Genomic DNA, 20,855 nt, shown 5'->3' with positions numbered 1-20,855 from the left:
TTTCCAGGCAGACATTTTTTTATTTCTCCTAGATGCAGAAAGAAATGGAGACCTTCTTACGGTTATGTGCAAAATGCTATGCAAAAGTCATTCAGAGAGCCCAAAGGAAGTGATTGTGTTCACCATGACTGACACACACAACTCCTGCTAATGCTGGCAGAAGCTGTGTGTGTGTGTGTGTGTGTGTGTGTGTGTGTGTGTGTGTGTGTGTTGAGGGAAACATACTGATCCTGTGCTGTATGTATTAGTCCATGGCCCAGATCCTCAAAGGTATTTAGGTATCTTTCAATGGGATTTAGGCACCTAAATATCTTTGAGGATTTTGCCATTAGAGAGAGTTCTCAAAATCATGTGGTATAAATTGTCAAAGCAATCTAGGTCATTTTAGATTAATTTTGTAATGGAAAATGTGTTGTCATGCTCTAGAATTGTTTACAAACCTATGCAGCTATCACTGGTATTTGTCATTTCATGAGTGAGAGAACTGTGGCTTACAGAGGCCCAGCACCCACACCACAAAGAGGGAACACGTCTAAACACTACAGAGGTACTCTGAATGAGATGCACTAATGTATTTTTTTGCAGAGTTGTTTGACTATTGTGGGGGAGGGGGGGAAATGGCTTTCTTCTGAGGAGAGAACGCCTCTAGTAATAGGAGTCCTTCAGAATGCTGGGGGATTTGAGTGTGGCTGGTGAAGAGGTCATGGCAACTTACGATCTGTCGTTGAGAAGATGGTGTGTGATTTATTAGTTGTTCAGTGCAGCCTTGAGTACCGTGTAAGGCATGCATGCAGCCAGAGGACAAGTGCCAGCACAAGGGCTGCATGCGTAAAGATCATTGCAGGATGAGCCTCTGCCATGCCCAGAGTGGCTGTAACCCTGCTATTTAATCTTCATGTTTTTTTTTCAGAAAAAAAATAAATCCATTACCAAATAAATAGGAGTGCACCTTTGGCTTGACAGATGTACCGTCTAGGGGATGAAGGGGAAAGGTTATAAGGGTCTGCTACCTTGAAATTATTCTTGTCTGATTGATTAGGTTTCCTGGTCTCTCTGGACCCCTCCTGCATCTCCCATGTAGGCCCAGCCACCACTTGAGCAGCATGACACAGCCTGCCAGACATTTTCAGTTGCAACAGCTGAGCTAAGAATGTTAAGCAGCTTCCAGTTCAGAAAGTGAAAACTGAAGGGGTTGGATGATCATAAACCCCAGCTGAAAAAGCAGCTGGGCATAAGGGAAACCTTTCTTCCCCTCCTCTTAAAATACCACCCATCAGCAATCAGGGCAGCCGGAACTGCTTCAGATCTAGGGCTCCGCATATTCTTACTCATCTGAGCAGGCATGAAGCAAATAGTCTCACTCCTGTTGATTTTAATGAGGATTACATGCCCAAGGTCTCTACATTTGAGTAAAGGTTGGCAGCATAGGCACTTACCAGGCATCTCGTTTATTTGCATTGATGGATATCAATACCCGGAGTCAGGCTGACTCTGGCAGTGCACTGTTGTGTTGTGTGGCCTAGCTGCAGAAGAAAAGTTTGAAAATCCCAGCCAGTCAATGAAGCGCCCAACTCCCCTATGTTCATTGGGAAATCCCAACACTTGGTTTCTCTTTGATTGGGATTGTGTAGGAGCATAGCAGGCAAACATCAAAGAAAAATGCAGTTGGTGTTCCTGCCCGGCTGCTATACTTACCGGCTTTTGGAGGAACGTGGGCATGTCTGACGCTCCAATTTCACTTCAGATGCTAAGGGAGATTAGCATTGCCTGGGCTCCACTGAAGACAATCCAGATTGTTTAAAAGCACGCAGCTGAGAAATGAGTTGAACCAGTGTAATCAAGGGAACTGTGTTGGCTCTGCAGAGTGTGTCCCCAACCAATAGCCAGGCCTTCCCAACCTAATGGGCCAAACCTAAACTGCACACCTTTGGGAACGTTTGGATCTGGAGCCAAACTCTTTGGCTTCAGCCTATCTTCACTTTTGAGACACCTAGATCATTTTAAGCCAATGAAAGCCATACTCTCATTGGTGAGAAATGAATGTTCTGACTAAGGTCAGAATTAGCCTCAAACTGGGGGCTTTTTTCGATTGACATAGTTAAATAAAAGGAGAACTTAAGAGCCTGGCTCACCGCTGAGGAGTGGCTGGATGGGTCTGGTATAGGTGCCAGTTCATCTTTCAACACTGCTTTTTGTTTTCCCATGGCCCAGTTCTTCAATACCTACGTGTGTGGAGCTGTATCTGACTTCAGTGGGACTCCTGCACATGGAGAGCTTCTTGGCACTATTAGCAGTATTCACCATTATCAGCTGAAGGAAATGATAATCTCCCCCCTCCCCCAAATTACTCTGTTTTTGTTCTGAATTCAAGGTCAAATCCTCTTTAAAAGGTGGATTGAGCTGGATGTCTGCAGATGAATAGGTGCCTCTGTTCAACCAGCCATGCTCTATGTGTTTTAAACGTCCACATCCAAGCACCATAGTTCCCAGTGGCCTGACGTAGAATTGTCTGCTGGAGTCAGAGGCAGTTTACTTGCTGGGCTCAATAGTTGAATGAGATTTGTTTGACCAGCTCTGTCCTTACCGGTGAGTGCCTAACACTGAGGTCTGGAAGGAGAGTTATATAGATGTTTAATAGTAAAATAAAAGTACAGTGCTTACAATTTTTTAATTTACAGCAGGAATCTGTGTTGAACTCCTGAAGGGTCACTGAGTGAGAGAGGTTTTGATTTTGCAGTCCTTTGTCAGGCAACACGCCTATTGCAGCCAACAGAGGCACTGCGTGAGAGAAGATTTCAGGTTCAGGTCCCACGTTTGTATGTTGGTCTACAGAAATGATGAAGATGTCTGCTGTGTATTTAGTACAAACGATCAGAGTGTTACTACAATGTAATGGTTGGAATTTCATGTGCACAGAGCAAAGGGGGACCAAGTTCTGACTAGGTTTGGGGGGCACAGATGGTGGTGGTTTGCACAAAATGTGTGGGCAAGGAATGTCACCTATAAAATACCAAGTGGAAATTCTCATAGCAACTAACTTGGTTCTGTTGAGTATAGAAAGTGACTTCCTCAGGGAACTGATGGGCAGGATCCCCTGAGAGGTTAATATGAGGGAGAAAGGAGTCCAGGATTGCTGGCTGTATTTTAAAGAAGCTTTATTGAGGGTACAGGAACAAACCATCCTGATGTGCAGAAAGAATAACAAATATGGCTGGTGACCAGTTTGGCTTAACAGAGAAATCTTTGGTGAGCTTAAACACAAAAAGGAAGCTTACAAGAAGTGGAAACTTGGACAGATGACTAGGGAGGAGTATAAAAATATTGCTTGAGCATGCAGGGGTGTAATCCGGAAGGCCAAAGCACAATTGGAGTTGCAGCTAGCAAGCGATGTGAAGGGTAACAAGAAGGGTTTCTACAGGTATGTTAGCAACAAGAAGACGGTCAGGGAAAGTGTGGGACCCTTACTGAATGGGGGAGGCAACTTAGTGACAGATGATGTGGAAAAAGATGAAATACTCAATGCTTTTTTGCCTTGGTCTTCACAGACAAGGTCAGCTCCCACACTGCTGCACTGTGTAGCACAGTATGGGGAGGAGGAAGCAGCCCTCAGTGGTGAAAGAACAGGTTAAGGACTGTTTAGAAAAGCTGGACATGCACAAGTCCATGGGTCCGTATGCGCTGCATCCAAGGGTGCTGAGGAAGTTGGCGGATGTGATTGCAGAGCCATTGGCCATTATCTGTGAAAACTCGTGGCAATTGGGGAAAGTTCCAGACAATTGGAAAAAGGCAAATATAGTGCCCATCTTTAAAAAAGGGAAGAAGGAGAATCCGGGGAACTACAGAGAGGTCAGTCTCACCTCAGTCCCTAGAAAAACATGGAGCAGATCCTCAAGGAATCCACTTTGAAGCACGTGGAGGAGAGGAAGGTGATCAGGAACAGTCAACATGGATTCACCAAGGGCAAGTCATGCCTGACCAACTTGATTGCCTTCTATGATGAGTTAACTGGCTCTGTGGATATGGGGAAAGTGGTGGACATGATATACCTTGACTTTAGCAAAGCTTTTGATATAGTCTCCCACAGTATTTTTGCTAGCAACTTAAAAAAGTATGGATTGGAGGAATGGACTATAAGGTGGATAGAAAACTGGATATATCGTTGGGCTCAACAGGTAGTGATCAATAGCTCGATGTCTAGTTGGCAGCCAGTATCAAGCGAAGTGCCCCAGGGGTTAGTCCTGGGGCTGGTTTTGTTCAACATTTTCATTAATGATCTGGATGATGGGATGGATTGCCCCCTCAGCAAGTTCGCGGATAACGCTAAGCTGGGGGGAGAGGTAGATACGCTGGAGGGTAGGGATAGGGTCCAGAGTGACCAAGACAAATTGGAAGATTGGGCCAAAAGAAATCTGATGAGGTTCAACAAGGACAATGGCAGAGTCCTGCACTTAGGATGGAAGAATCCCATGTACTGCTACAGGCTGGGGACCGACTGGCTAAGCAGCAGTTCTGCAGAAAAGGACCTGGGGATTGCAGTGGACGAGAAGCTGGATATAAGTCAACAGTGTGCGCTTGTTGCCAAGAAGGCTAACGGCATATTGGGCTGCATTATTAGGAGCATTTCCAGCAGATCGAGGGAAGTGATTATTCCCCTGTATTCGGCACTGGTGAGGCCACACCTGGAGTACTGTGTCCAGTTTTAGGCCCCGCACTACAGAAAGGATGTGGACAAATTGGAGAGAGTCCAGCAGAGGGCAGCAAAAATGATTAGGGGTCTGGGGAACATGATTTATCAGGAGAGGCTTGGGGAACTGGGCTTATTTAGTCTGCAGAAGAGAAGAATGGGGTGGGATTTGATAGCAATCTTCAACTACCTGAAGGGGGTTCCAAAGACAGGGCCGGCTCCAGGCACCAGCTTACCAAGCAGGTGCTTGGGGCGGCCACTTCGGAGAGGGGTGGCACGTCCAGCTGTTCGGCGGCAATTCGGCGGACGGTCCCTCACTCCTGCTCAGAGCGAAGGACCTCCCGCCGAATTGCCACCGCAGATCGCAATCTTTTTTTTTGTTGTTTGGCTGCTTGGGGCAGCCAAAACCCTGTCCAAACTGGATGGAGCTAGGCTGTTCTCAGTGGTGGCAGATGACAGAACAAGAAGTAATGGTCTTAAGTTGCAGTGGGGGAGGTCTAGGTTGGATATTAGGAAAAACTATTTCACTAGGAGGGGGAGAAGCACTGGAATGGGTTTCCTAAAGAGGTGGGGGAATCTCCATCCTTAGAGGTTTTTAAGGCCCGGCTTGACAAAGCCCTGGCTGGATGATTTAGTTAGCATTGGTCAGTCTTTGAGCATGGGGTTGGACTAGATGACCTCCCTGAGGTCTCTTCCAACTCTAATCTTCTATGATTCTATGATAGAGTATGTAGTGTTTTGTATTATTAGTCGTGCTAAATGTGTGACTTACATGGAATATGACCAACTTTACACTGGTGTGAGACTTGGAACTTTGAATTGCCAACTTGTGTAAATAATCAACTATTGCATGGCATAATGAATCCTCCCCCCCGCTCCCCCGTGAGTTGCCTTGTTTAAGCGAGGTCCTACTCTAAAAATGGCATTGGTGGGGATCCATATTCTTTTTTCCTCCAGATCAGATTGGTACAGTTGAAAAGTGAAAAGATCATTTCCTAAATGCTTGCTCCACAACCTGAAACTGGAATTGGAACCCAACTTGAATTGTGTTCTGGTTCACACATCAGCAATAAAGATGATTCAATGTGCCCTTCATGACGCATGAGCCAGAAAACCACCCAGCTCCTTCTCCTATAGCTGTGGTATTCCTGGAGGTATAACGAGGGGAGAAAAAAGTAGTAAGAGCTTATTTTAGCAGACTCAGTAGATAAGTCTCTGGATACATATAGGGAGCAGCTCTATAGAGTAAGGAAGCACCAATTCTGTGTAATCACATTGTGCTTTAAAAAGAAGACAAAATGGCACCCTACTTATTCACTGTTCCATGAAAGTCTGAATATGTGATTTAGCAAATCCAGCCTTTATACGCTCCGGGGCGGTGCATCCTAAATTGTGCGCACAACTTGACTTTGGGTCAGATGGGGCAGATAGGAAAATAAAACTCTAGAGTCCTCTTTCAAGTGACAGTGGACTAGAAGGAGCTGATAAGGTCTGACTGTCTCAGGAGTCACCTTGTTCGCATGTGTGTTCAGGAGGCTGGCGTGTACAGGGAGGCAAAAGTCCCCAAAACATCTGAAATTTGGTTGCAAAATAAAAAAAAACACAGCTCAGTGGGAAATAAAAGTGAGCTGTGGGGCTGGAGCTGAGACTGACGATCTGCTAGTGGGTATCTGGATATGAGAGTGGGTATATGGTATATATGGATCCCTGTACTTTGTGCGTGTATGAAAACAGCTTATTGGAAATGCACTGTACCTATTTTCCTTACTGATTCAGACAGTTACCACCTCTTCATTACCATTGTTCCTCAGCTTCAGCAAAGCAAGCATTCTCCAGTGAGAACTAGCTACAGGACCAACTTGAGGCTTTAAAATTAAGAATTTTTTGAGTTATTTATGCACAAAGCAGCGTGAAAAGTGTTATTAAAGCCTAACAAACACTTTTTCCTATGCTCAGGTACGGTCGCACTTTAAAATTAATACACTTCCCAAAATAATTCCCCTGTGTGCTGAAAACATGACAGATTTCAGTGCAAAGGATTCTTTTATTCAAAGGGAAAAATATTAGCATCTGATTTTAAACTGTGAATCCAAGGGTTTTTAGACCTGCTAGAAGTGTGAAGATCAACACAACCCTAACTACAGAGATACTAACTGGCACTTCTGTAATAACTTCTTGTTACTGGTTGGACCAAAAACTTTAGTGGTATTATGGCATGTCGACTCCTGGGCATGTGTGGATCCAAAACCAGCAGAAGCGAATGATAATGTAAAGAGTTAACACTTTGCTGAACCTCAGTGATTGGATTTGGGTTTGCTTTGAGGTTTGAGCCAGGGTTCTGGCTGGTTTGAAGCAGTGTGTCCCTCCCTATTCATAGTTAATTCTGATATGAATAGGCAGCAGTGCTAGAGGACTGTATATTTCTAGGGTTGGATCCTTAGCTGGTGTAAACTTGTATAGCTCCAGTGACTCGAACGGAGCTATACTGACTTAAATTAGCCTAGGACTTGGCTCCTAGATGTTCAATTGCTACAATAAAATGTTTAATCCAGGTCAGTTCTGGCCATCTTTGGTTCATAAAAAGCAAGGGATTTTTAATTTCATTTGCAAAGCCACTAATGAGAGGATAACCGTGATAGTCTGGTTGACTTGCATTCTCTTGCCCTTGAGCATCTGCCTTTCCCAACATGTAATGTTCAAAGCGAGGTCTGAGCCGAACATGTGCAGAAATAGAAATATCTTGAATTTGACAAGTGCTAATGTAGAGAGACAAGGTGGGTGAGGGAATAGCTTTTATTGGACCAACTTCTGTTGGTGAGAGACAAACTTTCAAGCTACATAGAGCTGTTACTCTTAAGCTTTGTGTAGCTTGAAATCTTATCTCTCACCAACAGAAGCTGGTCCAATAAAAGATATTCCCTCATCCACCTTGTCTTTCTGGTATCCTGGGACTAACCTAGCTACAATAACAGTGCAGATTCTAATCTAAACATTTGTGTAACCATGGTGCATTATTAACCATTCTTCCCATACTATGGAAAATGACAGCTACCATAGATGGATTTGAATAGCACCAGTAACAAGTCATATACACCAGGCACTCTGCTCTGCTATGTCATTGTGTATAAAGGTGAAAATGTCCAGGACACTGGTTTTCTTTCAAATGCATTGAGAATTGAGTAGGTATTCACTGCTCTCCAGTGGCTGAGATGCACTTGGGCTGATAGTAATTGATCCTATTCCAAAGATTCAGAACTACTTGAACTAATGATACTTAATTACAAATGGAAAAATGAGCCCATACATTACTCCAGAATGGGATACCTAGGGGAAAACCAACCCTGAAATTAATTCAACCAGCCACTAGATGCCACCATTCCACTTCATAAACACACCCAAATACTTGTACCAGAAGTAGGAATCTTGGTCCTACAGACTGGTTATAAAACATGTTTAAAGGATTGTTAAATCTGTGATTAACTCTCAGTACATGACAATTCTTTATAATGATTGAATATGCATTTGGACCAGATCTCTGTTTGAAATGATCTGATACTTTTATATCATTTCCTTTTTGATGGATACAAAAGGAGACTAGAATTAACTGAAGTAGGGGATATTTGGATCTGTGATACCCTTAAGATAGAGTTCAAAGCTGAATCAGAACTAAGGTTTTGGATGAGATTTGTTGGTGCTGGGTGCTGTTGAGCTGCTTTGAGGAGAATGGGTCAAAATGCAGAAATCTCTTTATTGATTGATCACACAGTACTTCTGTCAGATGTGGCCAGGATTCAGAATCCAGCCCCCTTCCCCGTTTCAGGCCCAATGTGGACCCCCCAAGCATTGAATGGGGGCTCTGGTCTGGAGGTCAGAATCTGACCCCTGTCCATGAAATGCAGAGGTGGGGGGTGGGGGTTAAATTTGAGACTGCGTTTCAGAGGCATCGTTGGTTGAAAATACATACAGGTAAATATTGTTCATTTGGAGAGTTTTAGGAAAAAACACACCTGATCCAAAAATATTTAATAGTGAGTTTAGCAGTTACTTCCCATGGGATTCCAGCAGTGAGCTGTGTCTTTGCTGGACAAGAAGTGAGGGGCCACTGTCAAAGAATACAAAAACGAGGAGACCTTGTGGCACCTTAGAGACTAACACATTTATTTGGGCATAAGCTTTCGAAAGCTTATGCTCAAATAAATGTGTTAGTCTCTAAGGTGCCACAAGGACTCCTAGGTTTTTTTGCTGATACAGACTAAAACGGCTACCACCGAAACCAGTCAAAGAATACTGTGTTATCTCAGTGGCTCTCAAATTGTGGTCCATGGACCACTGCTGGTCCACGAGGCACTTATCTTTGAAGCATTGTGCAAGTGTTAAACAGTTAAGCTTCGCAGCTCCCTCTGTGGTGGGAAAGTTCTACTACATCCATCTTACAGGGGGGAGAAACTTAAGTGCAAAGGTTAGGGCAAAAATAATGATGGTGATCACTTTTAATTGGCCAAAGCAGGACTTTCTTTTGGCCCATCTGATAGAGCTGCTGCCTGTGTTCCACCAGTATCCCAATTAACGTCTCAGCTGAGGTAATACGTAGGCTGCATGTTAACACACTGTGGGACTCTGTCCTTCTCTTGAGGCTGGCTCACTAAGAGATTTGTGTCGACTCCAGTTACCGGCTGTTGTCCTGTAGCTTAAGCAGTAGAGAGGCATGGTTTTAGGTTAAAAGGTCCAAGGTTCAGTTCTTGCTGATGAGACATAGCAAACCCAGCCATCAGATGAAACACTCCGCAAATTTGTTCGACCTAACTTAGGGTTTGTCTACACAGCAGCTGAGGGGTGTAACTCCCGGTTTGGATAGACATACTGTGACAGACCCAGACCAGTGGGGTACAGGAGTCTGGTAGAGGGCAAATATACTGGTCACTGGATGAGTAGTTTTCTGTTCCCTGAGTGACCAGAGCAGGGGCTGCACTAGAGTAATCAGGAACCTGCTAGAACCAGTTAAGGCAGGCAGGCTAATTAGGACACCTGGAGCCAATTAAGAAGAAGCTGCTAGAATCAATTAAGGCAGGCTAATCAGGACCCTGGGTTTTAAAAGGAGCTCACTTCAGTTTGTGGTGCGAGTGTGAGGAGCTGGGAGCAAGAGGCGCAAGGAGCTGAGAGTGAGAGGGTGTGCTGCTGGAGGACTGAGGAGCACAAGCGTTATCAGACACCAGGAGGAAGGTCCTGTGGTGAGAATAAGGAAGGTGTTTGGAGGAGGCCATGGGGAAGTAGCCCAGGGAGTTGTAGCTGTCATGCAGCTGTTACAGGAGGCACTATAGACAGCTGCAGTCCACAGGGCCCTGGGCTGGAACCCAGAGTAGAGGGCGGGCCCGGGTTCCCCCCAAACCTCCCAATTGACCTGGACTGTGGGTTCTTCCAGAGGGGAAGGTCTCTGGGCTGTTCCCCAACCCACATGGTGAATCTCTGAGGCAAGAAAAGCTGCCAATAAGTGCAGGACCCACCAAGATAGAGGAGGAACTTTGTCACAATACACACTAGCTCTGGTTGTGCTAGTGCACCAACAATAGCAGTGTGGCCTCTATTGGTGGTGGCTCAGGCTAGCTGCTGGATTACATACCTAGGGCCTCTGGGATTGTACTAGGTAACCCCATCCATCACCTACGCTGCTGCCATGGCCATGTTGCTATTTTTAGTGCACTAGCTTGATCATCGCTAGTATGTGTATTTCTTCCCACACTGGCAGTCACACCTTCTAGCTGTGTACCCCTCCTGTGTATCCATCATTTTGCAGGCTTCACTTTCAAGGCCAGATTGGGTACCCCTTATTTCCACTGGTGGGCTGTACTCAGCTGTGTATTCCAACTGAGTAACCAGCTCAAGGAAATTAGTCTAGCACTCAGACTGCAATAGCAAAAGCATTTTCAAATGAACCTTTAGGGCTAGAAAATCCTGATTTGTGTCTCTCTGATAGAGGTGAGCAGTGAAACCAATATTGAGAATGATGTTTTCCCTAAAATGTCAGTGATTTGAACTATACTGTAGCCAATAAATGTCTTCAACAAGGAGATGGAAAAATAAGAGCCAGTTCTATGGTTGTAAAGGGCCGAGTTTGGCCACACTTACTGTGAATAGTTCCTTATGTGCGGCTCCAGTGAAATCCATGAGAGCACTCGCGGACTAAGTTACCCAAGGCGAGTAATGGTGGTGGAACTGGGCCCATGATGGGAGTAATCAGTGCTGGCAGCATGCTGTTGTGGTGATTTTCTGCTCTTTTCCCTTTCTAGTGGTACATGAATGGGAATAAATATTTCTCAGATCTGTGGAACATCATGGATACGCTTGGAATCTTTTACTTCATAACAGGGATTATATTCAGGTGAGTAGTGTTCAGTGTAAAGGCATATTACCATGGCTCTCCTCAGTGCCAGGTACTGGTACGGTGTGTGTCTGGCTGTGAGAAGATGATGAACCAAGTCACTTGAACTCACTAGCAAACTCGTTCTGTTTCCTAAAGTAATAGAAGGTTGTGGATTTTGGTTCCAAGGCACAAAGACTGGTTCTGCAGAACATCTCGTGGGCTGAAGAGAACTTGTGCTGAGGAAATTTTCTCCTGCTCAGATAATGATTAACCCAGAGAAGTTTGGTTTGGGTGCTGCTAGTCAGAATTCAAGAACCCCACATTCTCTGGACTCAGAGGATGTTTTCCTGGATTTCAGAGCCCTTCTAGGCCAGCAGCACAGTTAGATCCAGAGTTATAGGAAATATAGGGTATGGTTTAGCAGAATCACACAGAGCTAGTTGAGGGGTTTAGATGTTGACTCAAGCCATTTGTCTGACCCTAGTGTCTATTCCTGATTCACCAAGTATCTATTGTAGCTCCTGGTAAGAGAGGGTTGCGTTGCTACTTCAGCCTTCTCTGATGTGCATCCATCAAAAGCCAAGTGGGCAGAGGTCCCCAGCTTCAGCTCCCTCCCCTGCCAAACACCTGGCGTTCTGTTCCTGAGGATGAGCTCCCCAGCCTTCCTTTGGGTGCTGGTCTTTCTCTTTAAGAACCTTCGTGAGGCCCGCTGTCTTTTCCGCTACCACAGTGTGTGCAAACGCTATGAGTCATACCAGCGTGAATCCAGTGTCATTCTACTGAAGTCAGTGTGGTGACTCTGGATTTATGCTGGTGTAGCTAAGGTCAGAATTGGGCCCAATGAGGCCTGAAGTATGCTCCGTGGAAATACCTCTGTCCTCCTGACTGCAGTAGCACTGATGGGTGATCCTGAGGATCTCTGCTCTTTGGGTGGGTGCACGACTGATGCTTATGTGCTACGGTCTTGAGTTTTTGCAAAAGCCCAAATCTCCCACACTCCCCTGCACAAAGGTAGGTGGCTCAGAGTAAGGTACCCTTCCATTTGAACCATCTCTGGTTTAGAATTAGTTTTGCAAAATCAAGACCTGGCCTCAGCAGCCTTGTCTAGTTCCATCCTGTACTGCTGCTTCATCAGTTTTGACCTTGTTTAAAGATCCGGATACCCACTTAACATTTGAGACGAACTGGATGACTCTGCTGACTGGTAACGGGGCATGAACCTTTCTGGATTGCCAGTGAGAATTCCTCCCCCGCTTATTAGTGGCTGAAAGCTGTTTATCAGCTGATAGCGATGTACGGTGTGTGAAGCGACTTGAGGCCTGAGCCAGCTTCCACGGAAGTCAGTGGAAAAGATTACCATTGACTTCAATGGGCTTTGGATTGGGCCCTTAGTGTTGTTAGTTTGGTTTCTAATGGACAGATATCCCTGTCAGTTAAAAGATTCATAATTCCAACTTAATTGTACCTTTTGACAGCCTCAGAAAAAGGGGCCAAGAGGATAGAATGGGAATGGAGACTCCTGTTCCGTAGCAGAACTCAGGTGTCTGTCCTTGGTCATGAAAGGGTTGTGTGGGAAGCTGCTGGTTTTCCTTCTGGATTGTCCCACACCTAATCTCACTTAATAGCCTTTTAGTGTGGTTTAGGGGATTGCTGTAATTTACATATACTATACAATAGACCCTCACTCCCGGGTACAGACTGGATTCTATGACGGGGCAAGTACATGAACAGGCACGGATACATACATCCTGCAATATACCTTGTTCACTTGTTTTGTCAATTGTAGTTCCAGTTATTGATGTTACTCTGTCGTCATACACTAGTAAAAGTTTGTGGTATATTTTGGCGGGAAGAAATGAAAGAAATGAGACCTGTACAGCATCTGTTGTTACACTTTTGCTAAGAGGATAGAAGAAACCACCAACTTTTGTTGCAAAGACTATAAATAAGTAAGCATGGATTAACCAGGTTCTACTCTATGGGACTAGGCTGTTTCAATATATATATTTGTCAGAACTTTAGCCAGTGTTTCACTATACTTATTTTTCTTCCCCAGGCTCCGTTCCTCCAATGAAAACTCCTGGTACTCTGGGCGAGTCATTTTTTGCCTGGACTACATCATTTTTACTCTAAGGCTGATCCACATTTTCACAGTTAGCAGGAATCTAGGACCAAAAATTATTATGCTTCAGAGGATGGTAAGACATGGGCAATTGTTCATAACATTCTAAATAAACCAAGTGACAAGCTTTTCTTCTTAGAGTGAAATTCCCCCCTGTACAGAGAGCCAGCACAAGGCCCAAACCCCACATACCTCCTCAAAATAGGGTTTAATTGAGATTGAAGAGGGACATAACTAGTACAGGACTGTGTATTGGCTTTCTGCATGGGGTGGGGGGGGTCCCTCTGAATGAACAGTTAACGCTGGAAAGACAACGAGCTTGGTTTCACAGCACCTTTCAGCCTCAGGGCATATTAAATGCTTCAGAGCTGGATTTTGCAGCCCAACTCATTTACTCACATGAAGATTCCTTACTCAACACGAGTAAGGGTATGGCTGAGGAAGGAAAACCTCAATTCTTCTGAGAAGCTAGACTTAGCAGCTGTTGGGAGTTTGCCTGCTTCAGGAATTGGACTAGGGAGTGGTCTTGCTGACTTCACTCCCTTTTAGAGTGGGGAAAGAGAGCCCTGTCTACTAATCGCTGGCAAAGCCTACTGGGAGGGGGAGACCCAGGGGAGTGGCTCGGTTCACTTCAGTGGTGGCAGGAGGAGGGGCGTGCCGCTGAAGGAACCGCTCCAGAGAAGGGGGCGCTGGAGAGAGCTCTCGGTCCAAGAGTACGGACGGTGAGCTGAAAAAGGTACTGGATTGTGCACACAGGCTGGGGCCTGTCTACTTCCCAGGAAAGGAAAAGAGGCTTTGATCACACCTGGGGTGCACTGAACCTGGGGAACTTATGAAGAAATAGCACTGAGAGCAATTGAATGTACGTGCAGGTGAAATTAACACTGAGGTTTTTAAAGAATTGCTACATCTCTGGCTTCCATTTTTCTGCCACTTCCGTGGTGGTCGGGTCATCCTGGCCCCCCAGTTTCTATTGGTGACAAAGGATCACAGAACTGGGCTCTTACTAAATAAGGGGTTTGTAGTGGTCCCTCACTCTCAAGTGGGGAGGGAGGCCGCTCCACCTCTCTGTATCAAGCAACAACCCTCAGACTTGGGCCTTGCTGGCGGAGTCGAGCCGTACGAAGTCTATAGTTCTGTAGCCTCCAAGCAGAGGCAAACCAATAGGAACAACCTGGTGCTCCTGCCCTCTTGGGCAGGGCGAAGCAGTGAGCAGTCTGTAGCCCTCAGCCGCCACGTTTGAGGGGGCAGTAATTCATAGCCTGAATCTCTGGCCCTTTGGGTGGGACGGAGCAGGGCGCCGGCTTTAGCCTAACCCCCCTGGCTAAGGCAGCCAGCAAACACTCAGTCTAGGCTCTGGTTCTTTGGGCAGGGCAGAGCAGGGCACAGGCTTTAGCCCACAGGCCCCTGGCTGGGACTGACAACACGCCCTGACCCTCACAAGGGGTGGAGCAAACAAAGGTCTGGCATCTTAACTCGGGCAGACGGCAGTCAAAGGCAGGCCTCTTGGCCTACAGCGGGGAAGGGGTGGGGTGGCAGGGGATAAGAGGATGCTGTTACTGCCTCCTCAATGTAGGGGCTATTCTTTTGTGTGATTTTTCTTTTTCTTTTTCTCTGTCAGTCTCTCAAATGGCAGATCCCCAGTATTTGGAGGAAAGAGGTAATATTTTGAGGAGGTGGGAGAGGAGAGAGGAGACAAGAGAACGCTTGTCGTTTGTGGGTGTATCAAATGGAAAGTTGCTTCCTGGAATACACACTGTCGATAGTCTCTGCAGGAACACCAAGGGGAAGGAATTCATGAATCCATCACCTGTGGGCATCTAGAAAATGAACATTTCTTTTTCAAGGTGCCCAGGACCAAATTGTCAGAAGTGGTTACCGGTTTTGCTGTTTTAAATGTTGCATACGTGAAACCTATGTCTGAGTGTGAATCAGGTCAGTTATTCATCTTGGACCTGTGTACAGAACTTGCACGTGTAGATTTTGGGGTCTGATCCAAACCCCATGAAAGTCAATGGGATTTTCCCGTTGATCTCAATAGGCTTTGGATCAGGCACTGATCTTATAACCACTTAAGTTCGAGCATACCGTCTGAGACTGGATGGAGGCCATGTGAAAATGTGGCTATACTGTGTTGCCAAGTGACTGGATTTTCACATCAGTTCCCAACCTTCAGTTTAATTCACAGGGAACAAACTCCTGGCCTCCTTACATTGTGACTTGCTGCAGGAATGTGGCTGATGCACTGATCTGTTTTTTATACCCTCCTTTTCTAGATGATTGATGTCTTCTTCTTCCTGTTCCTCTTCGGTGTGTGGATGGTGGCCTTTGGCGTGGCCAGGCAGGGCATCCTGAGGAAGAATGAGTACCGCTGGGAATGGATCTTCCGATCAGTTATCTACGAGCCTTACCTGGCCATGTTTGGCCAGTACCCTGATGACATTGATGGTAGCTATCTTCTGTGTGTACCTCCCCTGGGCAGGGGGGGGCTGCACTCATTTGGCTCAGCTAGGGAGCCCACAGTGTCTCTTAGGGCCAGATCCTGCATTGGATCTGTGTTTATACTGAGCCCTGCTGACTTGAGTGGGCTCTGCAGGGACGCGGGTCTGCCCATGGACAGCTGCTTGAAGGATTTGACCCTTAATGACTGTTCAAGCCAGTATTAAAGCAGGATAGACTATAAGTGGCTGGGGCCAAGGCATCAGATGACAGTGGGGGCGTGACTGGAGACCTTAGAGGGATGTGGTTCATCAGCCCTCTGAAAATTGGGCCCCGTTACAGGAGCCCTCACTCCCCTCCCATCTGGCACCCAGCACTTCGCCAGACCTGGCCCAGCTCCAATGTGCCCCTCCGGTTCCCACTGCCCTTCTCTCCAGGCACCTGGTACAGCCCCTTCATACTCACTCCAATCAACCCCCCAACAGGCTCCTGCTCCAACCTTCCTGACCCCTTCCTTCCAAACAGCAGGAAGGTGGGTTTTCACACGAGACTTCATCCCATGCAATCCATTCCAGTATCGGAGGGAGGTGTGGTGGTGGTTACAGTCTTTCTCTGACTTGTCTGACGTTAAATGGCTAATGCCAGAGCTTTTTGGCGCACTCTCCTACATGTGCGTATGGTGCGTTCGGTGCTAATGGACTATCGTTGCCGTGTTCATTTCTCTAGTTCACAAGCTGCCCTTTGCAACCGCCATCTCCATATAAACTGGAGGGCCGCGGTCTGCCCTCCCCTGTGCATTGCAGTGACGGCCCTAGTGCAGCTGCACTGATGTCTGGCCAGCAATGACTGCAGCCCAGGGTACTGCTGTAAATGCCTAGTGCAGACAGGCAGAGCTACTGCTGATGGCACTAACGCTGGTTTCAAGCAGTGGTAGTCTACTCCCAGGCAAATTGCATTTCATCTGTTTACGCTAAACGGTAGCATCAGTGGGTGGTCTTGGGGTAAATCCCCGATGGACACATCAGAGAGCAAAAGGCTTCCTTTGCACAGCCCCCGCAGTCTCACTCTCTCCTCCTCTTGCTCTAGGTACCACATACAATTTTGATCGCTGCACCTTCTCCGGGAATGAGTCTAAACCTTTGTGTGTAGAACTGGATGCTAACAACCATCCCCGCTTCCCGGAGTGGATCACCATCCCCCTGGTGTGCATCTACATGCTCTCCACCAACATCCTCCTGGTTAACCTGCTGGTTGCCATGTTCGGGTATGTATTAGATGAGCGGTTCTCTGATGGTGGCCCTTGCAGTCTGCAGAATGGCCAGACCAAGGGAAAATGGGTCCAAGGGAACCTCCTTCTTAGAAAGTCTACTAAGGAGTGGAAAAGCTGGAGAAAGCCCTGTGTTAGACTCCACAGGTTTAACACTCACCAGAGAACGTCAGAGACCAGGGTGTGTGTAGTGTGCTGTTTAGCGGGACAGCACCAAGGTTTTCAAGCCTAAAAGAAAGCCCCTCCCATAAATTAAATGTCTGCCTCGTTACCAGAAAGAACCTCCCAACCTCGGCAAAATAAAAATGGCAGCTCTGCTGAAATCCCAGCTCCTTCAGGTGACTTGCCATCAATAAATCTAAAGTGCTAGATGTGCTGCAAGTACACACATGAATGAGAAGCATGTGCAATAGTGTGACGTGACATGCACAAGAGCCTCTCCGTTTCTGTGAGCCAGTAGGACGTGGAGCTGATAAGAATCCTGCTGTTTCACGGGAATGAAGAGCAATGTTCTTGATGACTTCACTCATGAGCCAGCAAGCGACTTAAGTCAGCAGAGGGACAGTACGATATCCAGGCAGCATCTGCAGGAGCCACAGATTCAAGTTTACTAGATACACTGACCATCTGTTTGTACTTAGAACTCATATTTATGTAGCACCTCTCCTCCCGGAGGAGCAGATCTTTACAAACTGACCTGCACATGTCTGGTGCTCCTCTTTTGGAAGACAGCTTGGTTCTTGTCCTGCTTGTAGGGAACTGAGGGCAGAATGGCGAGCTTACACTCAGCCCTGTACGAGGAGCATTGTGTAGCTATGCTGCCCTGGGAGGAGCCCTGGGAAGGAACTGCAGCACGTTCCTCTGAGCGTTACTCACTGCAGCTTGGAAAGGCGGCTGTAGCTTACTCACCCCTTCCTGCCAGCCCATTTCCACTGACAGCGGAATACAGGGGGGTGGAGCCAATGCTGGGGCCCCTCCCTTTCCTTATCCACATGTTTGCAGTTGGGGTGGGAAAAGCAGAGGCTGCGCTCTGCACCAGACCTGGACCCTAGATCTGGGTAGGTCTTCACTGGTTGAGTCGGGCTGGGGTGGCTTACTGTCCTACATGGTTGAGAAAGTTTAGCCTTTAGGGTGGAGGGTTTAGCCCTTTAAAATGCTTTCATTCTCTGTATTTGAGGTGGTGGTGGGATATAGAGTTCAGTCTGCCACTCCTAGGTTAATCTGAGTGCTCAGGCCCATGATGCTTTTCAATCAAAATCTCCAAACATGGTGCTGTAGATCAACTAACTCTCTGTTAAATAAATAATCATTATATTCCAGTAGCACCTGGAGCCCGAAACCAAAACCAGGGCCCCATTATACTGGGGGCTGTGCACACTATAGTATGACAGTCCTTACCCCAAAGAGCGTAAGTCTAATTAGCAAGTCGGGGTGGGAGGAGGGGAGTATTATTGTCCCCTTTTATGGATGGGGAAACTGCCACAGAGACCAAGGGACTGTCCTAAAAGTCCCCCAGGGAGTCAGAGGCAGAAGGATCCCAGTGCAGTGCCTTAAGTACAGACTGTCCTTACTCTTCAGCTATCCCTGGTGGTTTATCGTAAGCTTGGGATCCAGCCCTGCAGTGCCTTCCTTTACGGCATGTCCATAGAGCTCAGGGAGAGTTTGGGAGTAGGAGAGCTGCTGCTGGATCAGGTCTGAATTAACCAAGGGATCTGCTGAGAGGGTTTGATTCCGTTTGTTAAATTATCATCCTCAGCGTGGATGATAATCCGGTATTTGTGTAACATTCTACACCTGTATAATTACTGTCCTATTAACCCTTTGAATGCCGACACTCCCAGACTGCTCCAGTAATGGGTAGCAGGCACTATGTTGAATTTAATACATACTTGTGGTCCGACTAAAACATGCAATACTCAGATCTGTAGGGGAGGTGTCATACTTCCCCCAAATGTCCACTCGTTCAACTAAGTGATTCGATCCAAAGTAAGGGCTAGGATTCTCCTGAGCCCCAACAGGGCTGCTCAGGAGACTGGGGAGTTAAGAATCCCCCCATTCCTTGCCACCGTGGGCCATGGGGTGGTAGCAGCGGTTGGAGTAGAATCCAAAATCTCTTTCCCAGGCAGCGGGTTACGAGAAGTGGAGAATGGTGGGGGAGGGATAGAATTGGCCACGTGCAGGAGCTACGTTCTGTTTACGTGTGTGCTTGTCATTTCAGTTCCTTCGTATTTATTTGTATTGTTTCAAAATTACAAACTAGAAAACCACCTAGCGCCTATTACCGCACCGTACACTGCAGCTACATGGACAAGGGCAATAAAATACATTAGAAGGCATAGACATCTAAAGATAGTAGACGCCATGACCATAAACAAAATACATCCACCATAATCTTCAGCAGCATCCTCTACCTGCAGCAATTCAAGACAAGAGTTACAAACTGGACCCTGATGAGGTACAGCTCTCTGCACAATTGGCATTTCACGCAGTAGCTAACCATCCTTTGGTCTAGTTTGTGCCACAATGACACTGCCCGTTGTAAGGGGACGGCCTGTGGCTGCTTTACCGTAAAAGCCTCCCAGGGAAAAGAACTATACCCACAATTCCTTCCCTGTTCCTCTATTTGCTCCTGGAGGTGGGTTTGTAATTGGTACTGCGCTATAACAGCACCAAACTGGTACCAAAGCACATCCAAACTCAAGATCTGGAGAGGGGTATGAGGAGGTTCTTACTGCTTCTCATGCTCAGACACACACACGCAGTGTAAGTCAATATCTAACAGAAAGGCCCTTTTCTTTCCAAAAGAACATGCACATTTGTTGCTGTTCAATATCACTGCTCACAAATGTTTTCCATTTGAAATTGGAAGCCTCTAACATTTGCTAAGTATACATCAGAAGGCTCATAGGCTCCCCTGAGAGATGTATGAGCCAGTGACTTTAAGGGGATTTGCACATCCATATTGGAGAGCATGACAAAGTCGGACGTAATTGATATTGATAGAAAGCTCACATCTTGTGACCAGAAGTTCTGCCACTTGACACTTCAAAACCAATAGATTATTTCTTGCATCTGGTGCAAAGATTACTAGCAAGTCAAAATCAAATGGTACCTTAGCTTTAAAATAAGAGAGTCTTGGCAACCATGCCATAGTCACATGCACATGGATCCACTGTCACACCCTCTTCCTCATCCCTGCATAGGCTGGCTGTCCATTGTCCAGCAGGGTTGGATGCTGGCTGCGATGTCTTAGTTTCAGCACCCCCAGGTATTACAGTGGTATAGGAGTGGGCAACTTTTAGAGGAGTTAAAGTGCAATCAAGTTATATTCACAACGTGTGCGCTCAAAGCTTCTCTTCTCCTGGCATTCATCACTCAACCCTGCTGTTCACTTGGAAGAACAGCACTTGCGGCTCATACGTTTCACATTCAGGGCTGAACAGTGGGCAATCAGCTCCTTCAGGCTTATCCCTTCTGTGCACTCTGGGAGCTACCATGTCTTCATGTTGTTTGTTCAAGCCCAGTTCTTTCGATCATCAATTTTTGCTCTTTGCCAGGTAATCTTTCCGCATTGGTGGCGTCCTCCCATCCGATGATTTTACTTTTTCCCAGCAGAAACTCACTTTCCTGTTGCTGCCACATTCCCTGACACTCCTATAACAAATTTTGTTTCACATTGCAAGTGTAGTTAGTTCACCCCTTGGTTTTATAGCTCCTTGTATTTTTCTGATGGGGTGCAGTGGCCATTGCAATGTCAGTAAAATTGATATGGGATGTCTGGAAAATATGCAGAGGCTGGTCGGGTGTCTTTCTGCTGCCCCTGAACCCTCAGATTCCTTTACATCTCCTTCTGATGGAGGTAAACGGCCTCACTGAGTCTCTTGCAAGAATAGGGTTAAAGCCACTTCCTAAACAGCCAACTGGCCCTGCATTCTGCTTAAAATGCCGTAGTTACTGTATGAGAATGACTTAAAACATGGCACCA

The 20,855-nt window shown here is 46.4% G+C and overlaps 1 protein-coding gene across 1 annotated transcript in view; it reads left to right on the top strand.

Annotated features, from left to right (window-relative positions):
• LOC112104176 (transient receptor potential cation channel subfamily M member 8) overlaps positions 1–20,855 on the top strand; it is a 77,754-nt gene that overhangs the window by 39,289 nt on the left and 17,610 nt on the right. The window contains exons 17-20 of the mRNA XM_026653997.1: positions 10,969–11,060; positions 13,099–13,240; positions 15,441–15,612; positions 16,690–16,867. Of these exons, the coding sequence (XP_026509782.1) occupies positions 10,969–11,060; positions 13,099–13,240; positions 15,441–15,612; positions 16,690–16,867 (584 nt within the window). The remainder of the gene's footprint in view (positions 1–10,968; positions 11,061–13,098; positions 13,241–15,440; positions 15,613–16,689; positions 16,868–20,855) is intronic.

This window comes from Terrapene carolina, unplaced genomic scaffold, assembly GCF_002925995.2.
Source record: "Terrapene carolina triunguis isolate 2854851 unplaced genomic scaffold, T_m_triunguis-2.0 Scaffold175, whole genome shotgun sequence".
In the NCBI taxonomy this organism is placed as follows: Eukaryota; Metazoa; Chordata; order Testudines; family Emydidae; genus Terrapene; species Terrapene triunguis.
The sequence above is the reverse complement of the archived record's forward strand: the minus strand, read 5'-3'. Positions and strand labels throughout refer to the sequence as shown.